Source organism: Tachysurus vachellii, chromosome 1 (genome assembly GCF_030014155.1).
Source record: "Tachysurus vachellii isolate PV-2020 chromosome 1, HZAU_Pvac_v1, whole genome shotgun sequence".
Lineage (NCBI taxonomy): Eukaryota > Metazoa > Chordata > Actinopteri > Siluriformes > Bagridae > Tachysurus > Tachysurus vachellii.
This window is the reverse complement of record NC_083460.1, coordinates 11,962,050-11,984,591: the sequence shown is the minus strand read 5'-3', so window position 1 is coordinate 11,984,591 and position 22,542 is coordinate 11,962,050. Positions and strand designations below refer to the sequence as shown.

The following is a 22,542-nucleotide window of genomic DNA, read 5'->3' as shown; positions in this document are numbered from 1 at the left end:
AAGTTTTGTTTAAGCTATTTTACTAGTTATTGCAATTCAGATCACATTAAGTAATTGATAGAAAATAATTACATTACATTAAGAGCAAATCATTTTATATTTAAAAAGACTATATTTACAGTCCCTGCATTTCTGTGGTGATATGTTAATTTCCTTACTAAAATGTAAAAAACAAATCTCAATCAGCAGGGTTTATATTATTTCCCACATTAAGAATTACATTTAACATTTTGTAAAATTAAAGACTGGAATCACCAAATGCTAATGTTTAGGGGTGGGCGATACTAAAATCTTACTTCACGATAATTGCTTTCTCAAGTAGGTCCAAGTAGTATTCAAGTAAGAATAAATACTACTGGAATTAAATAAAGCAATTAAATGTAAAATAAAACAGACTTCACTGTATGACATGCACATTGATTCTCATTACATTTAATAAAGTTAGTTATCAGTAGAGTGAGTGATTTTGTTAACATTACGGCAACAGATTTATTTGACTGATATGACTATTTTTCCCAACTGTTTGTTTACATTCACTTAAGACATCTTAACAATGTACATAACCGACTGTTTACATGAATACTCGGCCAAACTTACATTTTGACATGATGTGTGTGAATTTTTTTGACCGTGCAAGTGTAAAACCATTAGATAATTCATCACTGATGACGCACATTGAGGCGGCCTCATGGCGGTCTGCATGATTTAAATTGGCGCGCCCGCGCACACACACAGACCCAATATATATTTAGCGTCATATCGCCCAGCCCTAACAATGTTATTTGGATTTAAACTGGTATAAAAGTTATAATAAGAAACTTACCTTTCTTTATGTTTTCTCTGAACATGTCGGTAGAAATTTGAAGTCGTGCCAGAAACATCAGTAAGGTAAATACTGTATGTTTAACAATATTGCGTGAGCAGAAATACTGGAATGAACACAATGTTATAGCAGCAGTTACATGAGATGTTGTAAAGTATTGTACAAAACAGCAATCAACTGAAATGTGAGACAGCATGTGTAAAGAGCAAAAAACAGTGTGCAAAACAGCATGTAAACAGTTTGATGGATGTATTGGAAGAGTGTGTATTTGGTGTAAGTCTGTGCAGTCCATACAGTTGATGTGTGTTGTGTTCAGTATAGTTTAGTTCAGTTATTGAGGAGTCTGATGGCTTGTGGAAAGATAACATGTTAACGGTCCATCGGTTGAAGTTTTTCTCAATTGTTTTGGTTCAATTCGGTTACAGTAATTTGCACGTCTGAAAAAGAGTTCGATAACAATTACAAGTACAAATGCCTGCAATTTGCAAAATCAACTAAATGTACATGGCTTTCTGATCAAAGCTGAAAGCTGATGAGTTGAAACAAGCTAGTTATACTGCATCAGCAAGGTCTCTCCCAGGCATTCATTTATTTATATATATATATATATATATATATATATATATATATATATATATATATATATATATATATATATATATATATATATATCCCAACCCCAATTTTTGTTAAAAATGGTACCAACAAATAAAGTTGTCAGCTTAGTCAGGATCACACAATACATTTCATGTAATATTTTCATGCACAAAAGCAATATACAGTCATGGCCAAAAGTGTTGGCACCCATGAAATTCTTCCAGAAAATAAAGTATCTCTCACAAAGTATTGCAATTACACGTTTTGCTATACACATGTTTATTTCCTTTGTGTGTATTGGGACAACACAAAAAAAAGAAGAAAAAAAAAAAAAAAAACAGAGGAAAAAGCAAATTTGACATAATTTCACACAAAACTCCAAAAATGGGCTGGAAAAAATTATTGGCACTCTTTCAAAATTGTGGATAAATAAGTTTGATTCAAGCATGTGATGCTTCTGTAAATTCATCTGGGGCAAGTAACAGGTGCAGGCAATATAAAAATCACACCTGCAAGCAGATAAAAAGGAGAGATGTTGACTCAGTCTTTGCATTGTTTGTCTGTGTGTGCCACACGAAGCATGGAGAACAGAAATAGGAAAAGAAAACTGTCTGAGGACTTGAGAACCAAAATTGTGGAAAAATATCAACAATCTCAAGGTTAAAAGTCCATCTCCAGAGATCTAGATGTTCCTTTGTCCACAGTGCACAACATGATCAAGAAGTTTGCAACCCGTAGCACTGTAGCTAATCTCACTGGACGTGGACGGAAGAGAAAAATGAAAGATGAAAGGTTGCAACGCAGGATAGTCGGGATGGTGGATAAGCAGCCCCAAACAAGTTCCAAAAAAATTCAAGCTGTCCTACAGGCTCAGGGTGCATTAGGGTCAGCGCGAACTATCCGTCGACATTTGAATGAAATGAAACGCTATGGCAGGAGACCAAGGAGGACCCCACTGCTGACACAGAGACATAAAAAAGCAAGACTTCAGTTTGCCAAAATGTACGTGAGCAGTCTGGTGTAAAATAGACAGACATAAAACAAACGTAAAACTACTACTTTAATTCTTGAAATATCATGCTGAAATTAATCTTGTGATGGCGAGACAAAACAGACTGATGGCAAAAATGGGATGTGGTAGTCTAGTGGTTAAGGTGTTACGACTCATTGGAAGGTTGACAGTTTGAATCCCAGGTTGAATCCCAGGAAGAAAGACTCTCACATTTGACTCTGCTATGAACCTAAACCTCTGTGAATTAGTTTCAGTTCAGTTCATTTGCTGACTTAAATGATAAATCCATAGAAATACTAGAATTATTCAACCACTTTTCCTTGAGATATCACAAGAAAGAGGTTTAAAGGATGTACAGATGATAACAGGCATAAAAATGACAATTACAACTAGTAATTATTAAATTACAAAAGCCAAATTTTTAATTTACATATTTTTCACGACTTTATGAAAAAATATTTCCTTCTTCCTGATGATGCAACACTTCTACTGTTAACTCTGGGTGAAAGAGTTAAGGATGGAAGAGGCAAAATGGCTGATATGTTAAACAGTCTTTATAAACATGTTTATAAAACCTCTTAAGGTGGCAATAACAGTCTTAACACAAGTCATAATACATTAACTTCAGAAGAACAGAATTTGATCCTTCTTCTTTTGTTCATCAATCATTCTTTTAGTTAAGGTTAGTCAACTAAAATAGTCAGCAGCACGTTTTCCTCTTCAGGGAACTCACTCATACATGTGTTGTTATACCAGGCTAATTCAGGTTTGCAGAATGTTTCAGTTTCCACAAAACCTTCTATTCTATAATCAATATCTACCTGACTATTATTCTACCTCGTGTCTATTCTATTATGCTATTATCCAATGTCCATTTTTTTGACAGTTGTCCCCATAATTTTCTTTCATATTTTTAGTTGACTACAGCTACTTAGCTATAGTTGAATATTGAGTGCTATAAAGAAAAGGATTTTAGTGGTCTAAAAATCAGTCTGACATGTAGGTCTATGATAGTTTTTATGAAATTTGGTAGTAAAAGAGGTCATAAATTTGATTACATTTCCAAATATTTAATGCAACACCAGGAAATATACAGAATATAAAATACATTTGTGTTTTTAACTGTGAATGTTTGTTATGTTGGTGGTCACAAGTTGCTCTTCCACTTTCCTGGCTCTCCAACTATAAATATGCAAAAATAAAAAGACACAGAAATGCTTTAGTAAAACTGGAAATGTAACCGTTATTCATATTAAAACAGATGGACTGGACAAATAAAAGTCGAGTAATTATTAATTATTAATATTCAAATATCTATGCATGGCTCTTACTCAAGCAGACCGCTCCCTCCTTCTGTAGTTTTTTTAAGTGATGAACCAGGTTGATTTCAGCAGCTCTATGTAAGTGCTCAGGGGTGTCCTAATAAAGAAAATCAAAATCCAAAAAATACATAAGGAGCACTAATCCAAATCCATGTGATGACATAAAGCCAATCAGTAGACACCACAACACCTTGTACACCAGTTTAACCAAGGCAGAGGAACTGAAGGTAGCTCCAGGGTTGTCTCTCAGCACGGCCTGAATTTGCTGCTCACGGTTGATGCGATGGGAGATGTACTCCTGAATCTTACTGCATGCACTTAACACCACAGGGCCATGACCTGATGAGGGACAGAATAAATTGCTGCAGTTAGAAGGTAATGATACACTCCAGTCACTAATTAATTCACAATTTTTTTTCATTCAAGTCTCAGAATATTTTGAACAAAATCTGTATGAAAATATTATGACTAAAAGGACTCCTAATTTTGACTCTTAAAAATGTGCTACTGCTTTCGCATATCTTATGCCTGATTTCAACTGTCTTTGGTTTGGTATGGAAGAAAGTGAAGCTACTGCTCTCTCTCAGCCAGTGTGCTTTATAGTTGACCTCCATGGTTTGTGCAGAGATGGGCCTTCTGGTGTTCAAACAGTGTAACTGCATTACATGCGTACTTAATAGAATGCTTATTTGCACTACTGCACATTCCCACAATGGCTATCTAATGTATGCGCTGCAATGCATTATGTCACGATGCATCTTTACACCTCTAGCTGGGTGCATTATAAGGTAGTCTGTGTGCTGTACTGAGAGCTACAGTACGTTGTTACATGGAAGCAAACAACTATCAAAAATGTTCTATTTCTTGTCAAACTTTTTTACATAAAAAACACAGAGACAATAGATAGGCCTGACTAGAGTACTGCTATATTAACAGCCCATTGTGTCTGTAATAATGTTAGAGTTAAAGGGAAAGTTCATCAGAAGCCATCAAGAAGTATAACGTCCACGTCCTTCCAACATCATCTGCTCATTACAGATTAGATCCTGATAACCAAAGCTTCTTTGTGACACTGTCTACTGCAGAAGAACTATACAAATAAATTGTAAATTAAATTAGTTAGATGTAGAGTACAGAGCCTCGAGCATCTATTTTAGTGGTAACTGTTAGGATGTGAATGCAGCATAGTTTTTTAAAATGCAACCAACTGTGTTATTAATGATTTTACTTCATGACAGCTGTCAAAGCTGTGTCACACACAGACACAGACACAAACACACACCTGGATAGATAATGTCTGCATTGATGTCAAGCAGTTTCTGAAGTGAGAGCATATAATCATGTAGGTCCTCAAACACAGCTGTTCCTTCACCCAGAATGCAGTCTCCCGAGAACACCGCTCCCTCCTCCTCCAGATACAGAGCCATGTGGTCATCGGTGTGTCCTGGGGTGAATAAGACCCTGCACATATGCACTTAACATGTACCCATCTTGTACAAACACGATTATTGTTGTCACCTGTATAGTGTACACACTTCCCCTTCCTCTGATATACTCACCGTAACGTGGCTCCCTCTGTCTTTATAACATCTCCATCCTTAAGGTATGTGTATTTTTTCTTCTCTTGTCCAATTGCCTCTGGCTGTGGAGGAGAACGAGGGAGTTTACTCACCTGCAAATCTGAATCACACACACATACATACAATCACACAAAATAAAGACAACAGTATAAACCACATTCATTTCATGCAACATTCAAAAAACCTGAATGCAGTATTATCAAGAGCTCCACAAATTCTAGCAAAGGTTTGAAAGCTAAATACTATTTCCACTGTTTTCTGGCTGTTTGTACAGTTTAGGGTGCCAACTGAACCTTCAACATTCAAATGTAATTCTACCCAGAGAAGCTAAAGAATCTTGCTTTATGTTATGAACATCATATGAAAGGAAAAGAACCTGCATTTAGGCTACAGAGGTATATGTGAAGCTGGAAAATATGTGTGTCTTAGATTCCATTCTGTATATGAGTGCAGTTGTATGTGTAAATCTCTTACCTGAGTGTATGTCTGTAAGGATGTCAGGAACTCCTCCTGTGTGGTCATGGTGCCAGTGTGTGACAAGGATCTCCTGGATGGAGGACTCACTCTGGCCCAGAGCTTGCTTCAGATTAGAGATGTACTCAGGTACAGAAGGTTCACCGGTGTCTATTAACACACGCCTAACACACACCCATACCGCAGACAATCACATGAGTAATAAACAATAAACGTTTTAGTATTCATTAACAAATCCATCACAAAATGGCCCAAAAATTGTTTGCTGATAGGATGCGACACTGGTTGTGTCCAGTTCTTCTAGTGGTGTAAGATCAGACCACTATATAGACATACTGGTTTTGCTCATTTCTGTTCTAGTATTCTGTACATAGAAATGAGATATAGAACCAAAATAAAGCGTTCCTGAAAAACGTTTGTTTTTGACTTTTTTTTGTAAGAACGCTGCTAAAAAGCACATGCCCTGCTTTCATCCAGTGTCTGAAAGCCACATATAAATATTTTATAACAGTCATAAAAATTTCAGACACACCACCTAGACATTATGGGGAATGTGGTGCTTTTCAGAGACAATTCAATATCTTAAATTTCACAATCCAAAAAATGTTGCAGAAATATGCACTAAACAAATACCATATTTAAGAAGAACAAAAAAAAAAGAAAAGTAATTATTTGAGCAAATGAAATTTATAAATAATCTACAATTGCAGGCAACAAAGCTTAGGTAAAAATCCCCCATACTGTTCCATCCCCAAAGCATTTTCTCCTGCGTCTCTGCCACCATGTCAACAATGTATAAAAAATCTACGACAAATATGAATATGGAAGTGGAACTGGCCCATTTTCAAGTTGCATTTTGTATTTGTGGACATTGTGACATAAATCAAATGAAAATGCAAATTGTACCCTGTCTGTACCCGTCCGTACACTGTCTGTATAATGTCTGTACCCTGTCTGTATAATATCTGTACCCTGTCTGTATCCTGTCTTTACACTCTCTGTACCCTGTCTTTACACTCTCTGTACCCTGTCTGTACACTCTCTGTACCCTGTCTGTATCCTGTCTGTATACTGTCTTTACACTCTCTGTCCCCTGTCTGTATACTGTCTTTACACTCTCTGTCCCCTGTCTGTATGCTGTCTTTACACTCTCTGTCCCCTGTCTCTATGCTGTCTTTACACTCTCTGTCCCCTGTCTGTATGCTGTCTTTACACTCTCTGTCCCCTGTCTGTATGCTGTCTTTACACTCTCTGTCCCCTGTCTGTATGCTGTCTTTACACTCTCTGTCCCCTGTCTGTATGCTGTCTTTACACTCTCTGTCCCCTGTCTGTATGCTGTCTTTACACTCTCTGTCCCCTGTCTGTATGCTGTCTTTACACTCTGTCCCCTGTCTGTATACTGCCTTTACACTCTCTGTCCCCTGTCTGTATACTGCCTTTACACTCTCTGTCCCCTGTCTGTATACTGCCTTTACACTCTCTGTCCCCTGTCTGTATACTGTCTTTACACTCTCTGTCCCATCTGTATACTGTCTTTACACTCTCTGTCCCCTGTCTGTATACTGTCTTTACACTCTCTGTCCCCTGTCTGTATACTGTCTTTACACTCTCTGTCCCCTGTCTGTATACTGTCTGTAAACTCTCTGTCCCCTGTCTGTATACTGTCTTTACACTCTCTGTCCCCTGTCTGTATACTGTCTTTACACTCTCTGTCCCCTGTCTGTATACTGTCTTTACACTCTCTGTCCCCTGTCTGTATACTGTCTTTACACTCTCTGTCCCCTGTCTGTATACTGTCTTTACACTCTCTGTCCCCTGTCTGTATACTGTCTTTACACTCTCTGTCCCCTGTCTGTATACTGTCTTTACACTCTCTGTCCCCTGTCTGTATACTGTCTTTACACTCTCTGTCCCCTGTCTGTATACTGTCTTTACACTCTCTGTCCCCTGTCTGTATACTGTCTTTACACTCTCTGTCCCCTGTCTGTATACTGTCTTTACACTCTCTGTCCCCTGTCTGTATACTGTCTTTACACTCTCTGTCCCCTGTCTGTATACTGTCTTTACACTCTCTGTCCCCTGTCTGTATACTGTCTTTTCACTCTCTGTACCCTGTCTGTATAATATCTGTACCCTGTCTGTATCCTGTCTGTATACTGTCTTTACACTCTCTGCACCCTGTCTGAATCCTGTCTGTAAACTCTCTGTACCCTGTCTGTATACTGTCTTTACACTCTCTGTACCCTGTCTGTATACTGTCTTTACACTCTCTGTCCCCTGTCTGTATACTGTCTTTACACTCTCTGTACCCTGTCTGTATACTGTCTTTACACTCTCTGTCCCCTGTCTGTATACTGTCTTTACACTCTCTGTCCCCTGTCTGTATACTGTCTTTACACTCTCTGTCCCCTGTCTGTATACTGTCTTTACACTCTCTGTACCCTGTCTGTATACTGTCTTTACACTCTCTGTACCCTGTCTGTATACTGTCTTTACACTCTCTGTCCCCTGTCTGTATACTGTCTTTACACTCTCTGTACCCTGTCTTTTCTTAAATACATCAGTCTGCTATTTCACTTCCTCAGTGTTGCTTATAAAGCCAAAAATTTAATGGAACCGCAAGTCTCTTTCTTTTGAGCAACAGGTTTCTGTGCAAGGCATCGGAAATGCAAAAGCAATGTTTTAATTATGACATTTTACTAGCTCTTGCACAAGAGATTAAAACAGAAAAGAGAAAACATTTAATCTTCTCCAAAGTGTTTGTAATGTGAAGTGTTTGGAGTTGCTGACAAACCAATGGCTTTTGTTTCCCTGGTGAAACAGGGACCTTATAACACTCACCATATGTAAAGAGAAAATCATCAGTGCATTATTTTAAAAAGCAATTTTCAATGTCTCTTGTTTATATAAAATGTCATTTTATTGTTACATAAAGTGTTCTTTTATTTATATATATATATATAGATACATACATTTGTGGTGTAAAAAGCCAAAAAGGTTTGGTGGAGTAAGTTAGACATGTTTGCTACAAAGGTCAGTTCTGATTCGTTGATTGATTGATTGATACATAGAACTTTATTGCCATTGAGTTCACAGCAATGAAATAGTATTTAACATCTACCACAAGTGCAAACAATAGAACTGTGCAAATGAACAAGTGCATTTTATATATATATATATACATAAATATATCTACCACGAAGGCTATGACAAAGAGTATATACAGACACTGTTGAGCAAGTAACTGTAAGAAATATACACATATATGTTCAGATACATAGACCATCTATACATGAGAATGCAAATAAAGGATATGTGGCAAGACTTTGCTTTTCCATGTCACTCACACTCACACACACACACACACACACACACACACAAATACAAACACACACACATATACACACAAAAAGCAGTTGCAAGTATAAATATAATTTGAAAATAGTCCGTAAAATGCTTCCGTAAATATGATAATGTGACTAAAATGGAAGCTATTTCAGTGTTAATAATGCACATAATATATAAGGAGATTAATCTCTTATGCAAAAATATAAAGTTCATTTGATTTTGTTCCAGTTGATTACACACTTCCGTGTTACTGTTTACTAACAAAAGAAAATGTAAATAAAATTAACATTAACATAAAATAATATAAATATATAACAAACCCCAATGTTACCACTACCTTTGTATATTGTTTACATATTAATACCTTCTCCCAGTCCCGACCAGGTACGTGTTGGTTCCCTGTAGTGTCATGGGTCCAGGGTTACAGCCCAGAACACGCAGAACTCGACAAGAAAGCTGCTCGATGCGAGGAATTATAGCGGACATTTTCTCCAGGAAAAGGAATAATACGGTTTCAAGTCTAGCTTTAGTTTTATTCTGCTACATGCCACAGAATTTTGCATGTATCTAATGCTGTCTTGATATCGGCTTGGACTTCCGATACAAAGTTCAGGCGTGCAAAGCAAAATAAAAGTCTTTCATCTTGAACGGCATGAGGCAATTTTATTCAGAATCAGAATCAGAATAGTTTTATTATTATTATAATACATACATACATACATACACACACACACATACATACATACATACATACATACACACACACATACATACATACATACATACACATACATACATACATACATACATACATACACATATACATACATACACATACATACACACACACATACATACATACATACATACATACATACATACATATATACATACATACACAAATACATACACACATACATACATACATACATACATACATACATACATACATACATACATATCTTGCATGGGAAGAGTAAACATTTAAATAGTATGGCTTTACATATTTACATAGTACTTGAGAAGAGGCAATAATTAGAGAGGGAGAATTACAGAATGAATTACAGTCTTAAATCTGATTTGCTGGCTGAGCAAAGAACCAACTCAATAACAGCTGAGTAAAGCTGTGTCATCTGTGTCTGTGGCAGGTTGAACTTTATCAGTTGATGAAGGAAGTACAACCTCTGCTGGGCCTTTTTCACAGTGTAGTCAATTTGAATGTCCCACTTCAGGTCCTAGGAAATGATGTTCCCAGGAACTTGAATAACTCCACTGCTACCCATGATGGTGAGACTATCATCTCCACAGTTTTGAGCATGTTCAGTTCCAGGTTGTTGTTTAACAGACACCCTTATCCAGAGTGACTTACATTTTATTTCATTTTATACACCTTGCTCATCTTTTAGAGAAATTTTGCATCACTTAAAATCATTTATGTTTGAGTGCATTCATTAAGGCACAGCTCTCTTAAGATCTTACAAGAGCACTTGATTTTATTTTCTTCTTTAACCATTTAGATGTTTAATTTTTGGTACGCCTGGGATCATTGATCCTTTTCTTCTGAAGTCATACCTTTGGGTCACGCTGAAAGGTAAAATATTCTCTTTACACATCATATAAATAGGAGTGACTGTTTAAATCTACTCTAATATAATCAGTAACTGCATTGAATAAGGTCCATGTTCAACCAGCCAAACATTAGACAACACAGTTAAATATTTGTTTCCTGACAACAATTCCCAAAGTAACTTTTTCATGCAAAAAAGAGCTGTAACCAGTAAAACCAGTGGTTCAGAAATATTAAAACTAACAACAGTGTTGTCACCCAAGGCAAAGCTAAATTTAAGTGAAAATAATCTATACCTTTAAAATATCAGCATATTTGCATTGTGTTCTAAATTATTATTATTATTATTATTATTATTATTATTATTATTATTACTACTACTACTACTATTATTGTTATTATTAAATTCCTTTTTTATTTGCATAGTGCTTTAAATAATGGACACTGTCACAGAAGCTTTAAAAAATATATAAATTCAGCATATAAAATGTACTTTTATTCAATCAAATGTATTCTTATTGCTGTTATTACAGCAAGCTCAAAAAAGGACACAGAAATGCATTAGAGTTTCACAAACAGTTAAACTTTAATCACAGGACAACAGCATTTCATTTGTTGAGAAAGAAAAATAGATTAGAATAGAATTCTGGTGATAAATACAATAATCTGGATCATTAAGAGGTGTAATGATTCTTCTAGCTGAGCAGTTTAGTACATTTTTAGTAGATTCTGCAGTCTGCCCAGTATGCCATCACAGCACATTATATATTTTATTTACATTGAGCAAATTCTTAAAACCATCTAGTGTAAGAACAAGAGACTCAGGAACAACACTTTGCTCCTACACTGAAATAAATGAGAGCATGTGACTTGAAGTTGAAAGAGCCAAATTTAAAATTGTTAAGTTTATATGTATGCACATTTTAATTTTTTTCTTTCTTATTCTATTGTCAGATAATTTAGATTTTTTTTCCCCTCAAAAGAAATTATTAAAATTAGCAGAATAATCTGCCAGTAGAACAGGAAAATGTAAAATTTGCTTATAAATAGGGTTAATAGTCTTAAATTTGATTTATTGTTTTAATAAGAAATAGATCATATTAACTATATTCAAAATATTTATGCCTTACTAAGATGTCATTTTTGCAGTGTACACTTGACAGTAGGCCATCTGTTCTCAGCACAGCAGGGACAATGACTAGGAAGTGGCATGTTAAGTGTGTTTATGGCTGGTACAAACACCTTACAGTTACTATTTACTACACACCTACCATGATGGTCCACCTTGTGGGTGTACAGTTTGAGACTCTAATTAGTCAATTTCCATACATTATTTACGCTAATCATCTTCTAGCCCTTAAGCAGTATCTCCTTTTACGTTATACCTTCATCCCTTAAAAAGGTACAGTATATTGTACTTGCCAAGACCTTGCAACAGTCATAAAGTGAAGTTTGATACAATATTTACAACAAACACCATTGTTATTCACTTATTTTGCTTTGGAAACTTCTCAGGAACTGCTGTTCAGTCTGTTACTTCCTCATATCATCTCAGGGGGTTATTCATTGCCACTATGTCTCTGGCTTGCTTGTGAGGGATAAATATAAACTAGAATTTTAAGCTTTGTTTTTTTAATTCAGAATTTTTATATTCCTGTAGAGATTATTTGTGACCACGTCTATTGTTAAAAGTGCTATACAAATAAGATTGATCTGAACTGAGTTTATTGGATCATATCACTTTGAGCTGAAAACCCAAGGTTTAGCCCCAGTGTCATCACATAACCTGTGGTCACATACTATTTTGGTGAAGTGATCCATAGCAAAAAGTTCTAATAGTTTTCAATTTGGTATGGTGCATTGGCTTGTTAAAATGGACACTTTAGGTCATCTAGCACCTCTTCTCAGTTCACCATGATACCAAACAAAACACTCTGTTCTCAGGAGGGTTGATGTGTCCCAAATGGATAGCTTATTAATGGATTGCAAAGGATCAAAATATGGCAGTATCCAAAATAAGTGGGAACCTCTCAGACTCACTAACAGCAAAGTATTCTATGGCTAGGTGTCATTGCACATGAAATGCATGGAGTAAATGGAAGAGCGAGAAGCTAAACCAGTGGGGAGGATATAAGCAAACCCATGGAGCTCCATTGGAGGTTGAGTGTGGTAACTACTGTAGCTGTTAAGGAGCTAATAGGATTTATTGCAATATAGACGTAATTATAGCACACTTTGTGACTTTTTGGAATGTCTTGGCAGGTATGCACAATGACGCAAGAAGGTATGCAGGTCTTTCTTATTAGGTCTATCTTTCTAGTGCCTCTGATTGTTAGGATAGGTGAAATAGAACTGTCTTTTAAATAAAAATAGACTATGATACTAAATTTCCTTTTAAGATAAGTACATATACCAGCATTTTGGGCCTTTACGAAGTACATTTTCAAAGCACTTTCCATAGCTGCATATAATATTGTCAACAAACAACTTTAGTTATTTTTGTTATTGTACCATAATTTAGATAAGATGCAGATGTTTTAAATACCGCTTTCAGCATCGGGAAAGAAGCTATTGTCAGCTTACCATTATATCAAATTTGGCAATGACTAACCATGTGCCACCAGCAGAGAAACAATTGGACAAAAATAAAAACGAACATTTACATGTGGGTAGAAATCTATAGCTATATGATTAATATATCCAAACATATAATATCTTTTCAATATAAGTAGACTGTCTGCACTGCAAGGCCAGTACACATCAAAAGAAACGAGAAAAAAAGCTTTTAATGAATCCTAACTTTATATACACTATCCAGATAGAGAGAATAATGCAGAAAATAAGAAAGAAGGAGAGGAAGGAGAGGGAGACTGGATGCCTCTTGCTGCTTGATTTCTCACTAAGGGAGGGATTTAAGGATAGCATTCACTTCTTCTGCCACTGCAGTCAATGCAAACTCAAACTGCTCCTGAGAATGAAAAAGAGACAGAGACAGAGACAGAGAAAAGGAGTGGTTAGAATACCTATATATGATTTGTCTGTATGTCTTTGAATGTGCATGTGTACCTTGGTTTGAACCATGCCAGGTCTCTGATCTCTCAGGTGTTCCAGAGTAGCAGCAATATCAATCTCTTTAGCACCTACAAAGAAACATAAAATATATAAAATATATCAACACACAGCACACTGAATACATGTGCTGCTTCAGTCTAGAGTAACAGATCAGTTTTGAATAATATCTTTCAAAGAAGGTCTTTAATACTCTTTAATGTTGTGGTCAAAAACATTACCAACCAAAGATTGCATCCCCTGCACTATTGCATGGTAGAGATTTCCATCTATCCTGTCAGTTATTATGTAAGGAAATCACTAGAAAACAATTCATCACAGGACATCACATATTTGCTCTGGTTCGGTATTTTTTTTTCCATTCCTTTTTTGAATCATATAAAAATGATTTTTGAGCATTCCTAAAGAAGAATGACTGAGTGCTTAAGAAAGAAATTTGTTATACACGTTTGAAAATAATGCCATGCTAGACATGAATCCCTGAATCATTTCTAAAGGTGTTTTGTACAGTATGATTTGCCATCCTGTAAGTGTAACATGCAGTACGTTTAAAATTGATAGATATTGATAGATTTTATTGATCCCCTTTGGAGAAACTCCTGAAATTTAACAATAATCTTACAAATAAAAAACAAAACAAAACCCAGAAACAATACAGTGATAGAAATATAAAGGCTAATAAATAAGGTATTAATACACTGGAAGTCAGATACCTTTCTAATGTTTGGAATTTGTTACATTAACCTAATGAATTGAAAGCCTATTTGCTTTTTTTGTTTGTTGGTACTTATTTTATGCATTGAACCTTCATCTAGGGGGGCACGGTGGCTTAGTGGTTAGCACGTTTGCCTCACACCTCCAGGGTTGGGGGTTCGATTCCCGCCTCCTGTGTGTGTCGAGTTTGCATGGTCTCCCTGTGCCTCGGGGGTTTCCTCCGGATACTCCGGTTTCCTCCCCCGGTCCAAAGACATGCATGGTAGGTTGATTGGCATCTCTGGAAAATTGTCCGTAGCGTGTGAGTGAATGAGTGTGTGTGTGTGTCCTGTGATGGGTTTGCACTCTGTCCAGGGTGTATCCTGCCTTGATGCCCGATGACGCCTGAGATAGGCACAGGCTCCCCGTGACCCGAGGTAGTTCGGATAAGCGGTAGAAAATAAATGAATGAATGAATGAACCTTCATCTATTCCTACTACTATCACGGATTTTACATACAGAGTAAGATCTTAATTTCTGTAACAAAATATTTTTTAACAAAAAAGCAAACCCTGAAAACATCTTAAAATTCAAGATTGTTGTGAAATTATGAGCAGCCTGTCTAACTGTGGTCATGTTGTTAATTGAGTCAAGAAAAGTTTTCAATTTTGAGTAGAAATGTCAAAACTAAGACAAAATGTAATGAAACATCTTCTGACACTAAGCTAGGGCACATCGACAGTTATAATTCCTGAGGTCCTCAGGTATTCTCTCATGCAACCCAGCTGAGGTTGATACGGCCACTGTTTGTGCCCTAGTTACACTCTCCCACAGATTTGCCCTCTTAATCCAAAGCCACTGGGAGGCTTTCTTTGCAGCCTCTGTGCCGGTTGTAAATGGTCCTACTCATCTTCTTGCCTGCAGTGATGAGTGCAATTAAGCTCCACCGAGGACTGCCTTGCATCGTCTCTGCACCCTACCTTCTGAGGTAAACACCTTGCCTTCCAGCCTTGTCTGTAGCAGCTTATATGTCTCCCTTTTCTGTTCATTGGCCTTCTCCATGGCACAGTAAGTGTCAGCATGACAGCCATTACTTCTGACACCAGAACAATGTCAGGTCTTAGAATAGTCTTAATTACATGCTGAGGAAACCTAAGTTGCCGGCCCAGGTCCACTGTTAGCTGTCAGTATTGTGCTGCTTTGAGAAAGCCTGCTGTTGCTTTAGGTGTTGTTCTTGTCTTTTCTCCACTTCTAATGAAGCTGATGATTTGCTTTGAGGGTTTTGACCTCTGACAGTTGATGGCACTGTTGTTGTTCCCTGCAATGGTTTTGAGCACCTAAGCTCAATATGCCAATGCCATGCTTTGGCTAGAGTAGAATCAAGCACACTGCCACTGGAGACCAAAACCAAAAATCCTAGACACAAATCTGTTTTGGTAACTAACAGATCATGTTAAGTACGCAACAATACGCTGTTTCTGGTGGGTGTGAATTTGGAGACATGGTGTTTTTTTTTTTCTTCTTTCCAGATGTGATCATAGCAACAACTTGTTAATAATTATTAATATTTAGCACTTGTTAATAATTAGCAGCTCTTCCATTTTAAATGACTAAATAGTTGTAAGCACCTGGTCGTACCACCAGCAGTATCAGACATCCTCCACAGATTATTCCATAGACTCATTTACTTTAATATGAGCATTAACTTATAGAATGGAATCTGAATATTGCTTTCACTGTTAACCAAGCACCTAACAATTCAAAAGCTAAAGAGAGGAATATTTATTACAAATATTAGCCTAAAAGATTGCAGTGACATTAGTCTATTTGTCAATATTCCTTACATTCTTAATTTGACTGACCGAAGACCTAAAAGCGTTATTTCAACACAGTGTACTGCTATACACTCTGCATGTAAGAATTACTGTGCCGTGAAAGCTTAAAATTCTCTTACACTAAAGAAGTTATTGCTTGAATATTGGAGAATGGGTTGCAGTTGTTAAAAATCCACTGCAAAAGATTAAGTGATCATTGCTGCATATTTGGAAGTTTCTTAATGAATATTTATTAGAAAGTCAAAAAAGAGGTTTATGTGCACCTACCTTTAGCCATCTTATTCAAAACCATATCAATCAGTGTGTATGTCCCGGTCCTCCCTGCTCCATCACTGAGAGAGAGAGAGTCAGAGAGACAGGAAAGGAAACTGAGACCACTGATTATTTAATTGCAACACATTTATGTTCATGAAAGGTTTAGTGTTCTACTTGCCTGCAGTGAACTATAATGGGACAGGATCTTCCTCTGTAGCATTTATTTACTTTTCTGTGAAGAAAAAAACACACGGTGACAAACATGCTGGGCTCATGTTGGTGATATTATGAATGAATCTTTAACATATTTACATATACAGTATACAGCATAGTGTACACACACACACATACACACACTTCAGTGCTGACAGTGAGTGTTAGAACAACATATGTCACACAAAAGGTACTGTTCTTTAATTATATAGGCAAAACGCTGTGATATGAAGACTAAACAAGCGACATGATCAAGGAGTATAGTAGGACTGAAATCAAAACATGTCAGACAAAGACAGAAAACAAAGTCCCGCAAGTTCAATGGGTAAGATAAAAAGATAAAGAGCAGAATAATGAGCAAAGGCCAGAACAGTGCTCATGGGGAAGGGGAACAGGGAATGTCCCAAGGTGCACTAGGATGTGGAGTAACGGCTGTCAGTGATCACTTTTGTGACTATGCAACTGGGGTCAGAGTGCACAAGCTGCACTAGCACAAAAATGACACTGGCAACTGTTCAAACAATGAGACAGATAGAGGGAAATGGCAAGGGATTAAGTAAAAGTAAAAGTAGAGAGAGGAGAGAAAGAACCTTCCACACACTGATACATAGTGTGTGTGTGTGTGTGTGTGTGTGTGTGTGTGTGTGTGTGTGGGTGTGTGTGTGTGTGTGTGTGTGTTTTGTCATGTTGACTTAATTCATGCTTTGGGTCATTTGATGATAGAAGTGGATGTTTTACTTCATCTGTTCAGCTGTCTAAAGCTGAAGAGTAGCAGCCCCTTATCACAGTGCTTCTGCCGCTGTGCTACACCATGGGTCTTTGGGTGACAAGCTCTCTTGTTTTTGAGCCAAACGTACAATATAAGGCTAAAATTGTTGCCTTTGCTACAAGTCATTGTGTGAAATTTTTGCCCAGCTAGATGTGCCCCTGTCAACTGTAAGTGCTATTAATTTTAAACGTGCCTAAGTACAGCAACGGCTCAGCCACACAACACTATAAAAATAACCTATACTCTGTTGCCTCAGTCAATAAAGTTCCAAACTTTAACTGCCTCTGGAAGCAACATAAGCACAAGAGAGAGTCAGGAGCTTCATGACATGGATTTTCATAACCAAGCATTGTTAATAACTAGCACTTTTAAATCATTAGCAGCTCTTCAGTTTTAACTGACTAATAAAGAGACTACAGTCCAGCTTTGGTAACATACAGTACGGAATTGTGTGAAATCAGTGTACTTGTTATTTAGGGTACAAGCATACTTAATTCAGGCTGGAGTCAGAGCACAGACCATGTGGCAAGATGGTAATCCATGATTAAAACAAGACGGACAAGTGCAAGTCAAAACTGGGAAATCATGCTAGAAAGCATGAAACACAGAACTAGTACAACAAAGTAACTTGGCTCAGAACACAACACAGTGGCACCGTGAGCCTTCAACATTGAAAAACTGAAACATCAGGGTGTAGAAAATGATCTAAACAAAGGTGAACAGAAAACATGTATAGCATTAACAGGACAGCAACTAAACTACACAACTGAAGCACTGTTTGTGTTGTGAGCCAGGATACATGCAGAAAGCAACAGCGTGCACTGACAGGGCAAATTACATGATGTAGCCCCCCTTTAAGATACAACTCCTAGGCATTAGGCAACAGATGCAGGGGAGCAGGGAGGTGGAGTGACATCTTCAAAAGGGCAGGAAGGCATTCTACGTGATATAGGAAACTTAACATTATGCAAAACTCGTTGAAGGCAGCATGGGCTGGTGGAGCAGAACAGATTTAACAGCACACAGGGGACAAGCCAATGGCAGTTCAAGCTAGACACCAAGATGGACCATCTCCATTCCCCACACTGTCCATTGGTGCACACTTTCATGGAGTCTATGTGACCACAAGACCAGCATTAAAAATGAACACAGGGCATTTTGTGCTACTAGGTTGACTTTTTTTTATGTTACTTGGACAGCAGACCTTTGAAGAGGACTATATCGCTGCAAAAAAAAAGATCAAAATAATAAATTCTAAATACTAATAAGTCTAAATCTAAAACAGGAAGCGCTTGACAAGACTATAAATACACAGACTACTCTCGGAAAACAAAAAAGAAAAAAAGAAAAAAGCAGAAAGGATCAGAACAAAAAAAATGCCACTCATCTTTGTGGGGAATGAAATACATGTTCAGAAGAGAAATTTGCAGAAGCTGATCACATCATGTTAACGATCTTCTAACACAACTGAAGTGTGGACCGAAACAAACAAAATGCCTTAATGCACATGCATTTGAAACTTTTTAATCATTTTAACCATTTTTATTCAGAATATTTTTATTCCTATGAAATTGCTTTGCATCAGTATCTACTGTTAAAAGTGCTCTACAAATAAAACTGAATTTAATTCAAAATCCAGCTACACAGGAAAGTTTTATTATATATTAGATATTTTCTTATAGAAGTGCAAAATCACCCAAACTATTTGTAGGCAATCTTTCCAAAATTCCTTCTACAATATGTAATGATATACAGTGTAATATTTTCTGGGATTTCTATTTTTCATGGTTCTTGAAATTAAATCAAGCTTTGAGTCATAATCGCTTTAAAATCAATAATCGGTGAATTAAATGTCACAGAGGTAGAGCGATTGATTGAACGAGCAGCAGAATGACAGTGAGAAAATGAATGAGAAACCGCAGAGAGACAAAAATACATAACAAAAATAGATTGAAGTGGCAGTGTTGTCATCAAAGTTCCATTAATTGCAATAAATGAAACAAAAATGAAAATAAATTGCAGATGCATATGTATAATCATACGTGTGAACACACACACACACACACACACACACAAAAACACACAGAGTGCTCATGTGTACCTGCGGAAGTCGAGTAGAGCTTGGCTGGTCTCAGGTGTATGCTGGTTGAGCCAGGTGTGGTAATGGAACTGAGTGACTGTGCGACTTTCATTGGTCTGCATGTTCTTCAAGTAAAAACTACGAACCAGGAAATCTTCACACCACACATGTTCTGACACCAGGTTAACCTACAGACACACACCATAAACTACATACTCCAAACACTATTCATCCAACTATGTGTAGAGTTCCAGGTGACAATGAATGTGTGTGTATTTGGTAGTGTTTAGTCTACTAATCTGTGTTTAGTACCTCATATATATGGTAGAGGTTGGAGCCTTCATCTGGCCAGTAATGGTAACACTGTTTAACTCCACTTTCTGTTAGAGGAGTCAGCATGACGATCACCACACACCCGCTTTCCCACACCATCTAAAAAACACATGTTGCCCACACAGATCAATGCAAATCAAATACCAATGCATATCTGAGCTAAAATATTTATAAAAGCATATTAATAGAATATGATTAAAGGATTCAACTCCTCATTGATTAAATGAATGCATTTAGATTTACAGAATGTCGAAATGACCAAATTAGACAACAAAAATGAGGGCACAACAAACTGTCTGATGAGGAGGAAAATGTAAATCGTATGGTATAATCATCACCATCAAGTGAAGTCAAGAAGCTTAAATCACCAGAGATCAAGGCAGGTAAAGACTTTATAAATAATGGGATAATTTGGTGTTTCGTGTTAGCAGTGCTCACCATCACCACCATCAAAACACCAATTCAGACCATTTGTTTTGGAAGTGTGCTGAACATCCCTGCAGTTCCAGAGACTTCTATACTATAATGTATGGTATATGATATGTAGCGTATAAGTTTATAAGTACAATAATGCACTTATATTCTATAGCTATACTGATGTACATAAAACTTGTAGCCTGTGTCTGGACCCAGTGATGGCTCCTAGGTATTTAATGTGTTGAAATGCACTAATGAGTATTTACTGTGTGTCACCTTCACATTTATTTCTCAAACTCACACAATATTCATGCAAACAGGCAATTTACATACACACACACTCACACACTCACACACACACACACACACACACACACAAAGATTTACCTGCCAGAAGTCAGAAACAGTTGAGGGCAGAGGACCTTGCGTGGCAATGTAAGCTGGGTTCCTAGGGTCGTGATCCATCTAAGAGAAAAACACACCATCACACAAATTGTACAAAATTGTTTAAGGTGTATTGGAACAGGATTGCAGTGTGTACAGTAAGAAATACAGGAAGTGGAATTTTATAGTATGTACTTACAATAGGACTAGCATTGATGTATTCAGAGTTGCCTTGGCTGTTCTCAATTTTCAGGCAAATCCTGGAATGATCATCTGAAACACAAGTATGCATGTAAATGTAGATTAGGTTTTAGTTGAGTGATATTGATCTTTATAAAAGCTATGCCCTGAAAACAGGTTAATGGGTTAATGCTGTCTGTAACATTGCTCTTTTTCTTAACGTTGTTTAGCATGAACAGAGGATATATAAAGGCACATGCTCACAAGGAATGATATTGGAGGTGCGGTTCTTCTTGGCATTGCAGTCTCTCTGGCCAATGCTGCAGTTGTTCGGTTCTGCTTGATATGCACACAGAGCTTCCCACTCCTTCTCCAACCTGTTCTTATTCTTCAGGTGATCCTCCATATATGACTATAAAATAACAGAAGGGAAGGAGAAAAAAGAAAGAGTTGTGTTGTACACTATTTTGTTTATAGAACAACAGTACATTCTTTTTATATATACATCACACAGTCTACATCACACAATATACATCTCTAGCTGTTCACTCAATTTGAATATTTCCCATATTTTGCCCGATTGTGGTAAAGTAATTACAGTATGTTATGTCAATATTTATTACATTACAACTCTACACTAGTTATTTATCTCTGGCAGAAGGCTCATGTTTAAGCACCAACAGACGGCTGCAGGCCAGATGGCTCCCTGGCTTGAGTTAGGCATTGGGGTGACGTGGCATGGAGAAGGAGAATAGGTGGCTTGAACCAACAGGTCATATGTGATGATGCTCTCCTGTGTGTGATTACAGTGAATTTACTTGTGTGTTGCTTGTTTTTCTATTAGAATACTCTTTACATACTATTTATGTTTGGGTATATGTGTCTACAAGTGAGAAAAATGCTGAAATTCACTAATATTAAAAATTAATTAATTACAAATCTAAACATGAAGGTTTGTAAAAAGTCGCTTGTCTCTCATCCACACATGCCAGGAGTTCGTCATCCACCCACCCAAATCAGTTCAGTTCAGTTTGCATAGCACTTTTAACAATGGTCATTATCACAAAGGAATATTCCACAAATCCAGATATACAATGTTATTGCAATCCTTTTGCCATCAGCTGTTGCTGTTTTCGTTGACCAAAAACAAAAAAAGATGAAATTCTCCCCTATCTTCCCATATTCACCTTTTCACCATTTGTATAGCAAAAACAAAAGAATTGACTGTTCTAATACTTTTAAAGGGGACTATACATCTGAGTGGTTACCAGTATCATATGTCCAGTGGAGATGTCCATATTTGAGTGCGCAGGCTCTTCACTCCAGGAGGAAGTGCTTGTGCGGGCAGAGGGGCTAAGGATTGGTCCATCACTCAGCTGAGAAGACACACTGTTAATTCGAGAGGACTGACGAAGTTCTGTTCTTTCCGCTGGGGGCTTCACAGCCATTCGCTGCCTACACAACTCCTGCACATATGAAGGAGTAGAACAGATGTGCAATGAAATACTTGTCCAATATTTATGCAGTTGTGTAATGAATTGCAGCCTCAGCATTACTTCTTCATACCATCCTGGGTATTTGTCTTATGAT

At 37.1% G+C, this 22,542-nt stretch overlaps 2 protein-coding genes across 5 annotated transcripts in view; both read right to left on the bottom strand.

Annotated features, from left to right (window-relative positions):
* Nucleotides 1-1,812: 1,812 nt before the first annotated feature.
* lactb2 (lactamase, beta 2) lies at nucleotides 1,813-9,760 on the bottom strand. Of its 2 annotated transcripts, XM_060872444.1 has the most exons (8): nucleotides 9,521-9,760; nucleotides 5,809-5,972; nucleotides 5,314-5,434; nucleotides 5,037-5,215; nucleotides 3,945-4,093; nucleotides 3,764-3,851; nucleotides 3,541-3,614; nucleotides 1,813-2,375 (listed from the first exon to the last, which is right to left on the bottom strand). In XM_060872444.1, exons 1-7 carry the CDS (start codon nucleotides 9,640-9,642, stop codon nucleotides 3,580-3,582), a joined length of 858 nt encoding a protein of 285 aa, XP_060728427.1. In that variant the 5' UTR covers nucleotides 9,643-9,760; the 3' UTR covers nucleotides 1,813-2,375; nucleotides 3,541-3,579. The 2 variants fall into 2 exon arrangements, with proteins under 2 accessions (XP_060728427.1, XP_060728419.1); XM_060872436.1 differs by lacking the exon at nucleotides 1,813-2,375 and having other exon boundaries at nucleotides 3,433-3,614.
* A 1,583-nt stretch (nucleotides 9,761-11,343) lies between these two features.
* Nucleotides 11,344-22,542, bottom strand: part of slco5a1b (solute carrier organic anion transporter family member 5A1b) — a 28,175-nt gene continuing 16,976 nt past the window's right edge. For all 3 annotated transcript variants that reach the window (XM_060872405.1, XM_060872414.1, XM_060872423.1), the window contains exons 14-23: nucleotides 22,221-22,418; nucleotides 21,217-21,364; nucleotides 20,972-21,045; nucleotides 20,776-20,853; nucleotides 19,951-20,070; nucleotides 19,660-19,826; nucleotides 16,755-16,808; nucleotides 16,589-16,653; nucleotides 13,790-13,863; nucleotides 11,344-13,691 (exon numbers count right to left, since the gene is read on the bottom strand). In XM_060872405.1, coding sequence (XP_060728388.1) covers nucleotides 13,623-13,691; nucleotides 13,790-13,863; nucleotides 16,589-16,653; nucleotides 16,755-16,808; nucleotides 19,660-19,826; nucleotides 19,951-20,070; nucleotides 20,776-20,853; nucleotides 20,972-21,045; nucleotides 21,217-21,364; nucleotides 22,221-22,418 — 1,047 coding nt within the window. In that variant the 3' untranslated portion in view covers nucleotides 11,344-13,622. The remainder of the gene's footprint in view (nucleotides 13,692-13,789; nucleotides 13,864-16,588; nucleotides 16,654-16,754; nucleotides 16,809-19,659; nucleotides 19,827-19,950; nucleotides 20,071-20,775; nucleotides 20,854-20,971; nucleotides 21,046-21,216; nucleotides 21,365-22,220; nucleotides 22,419-22,542) is intronic.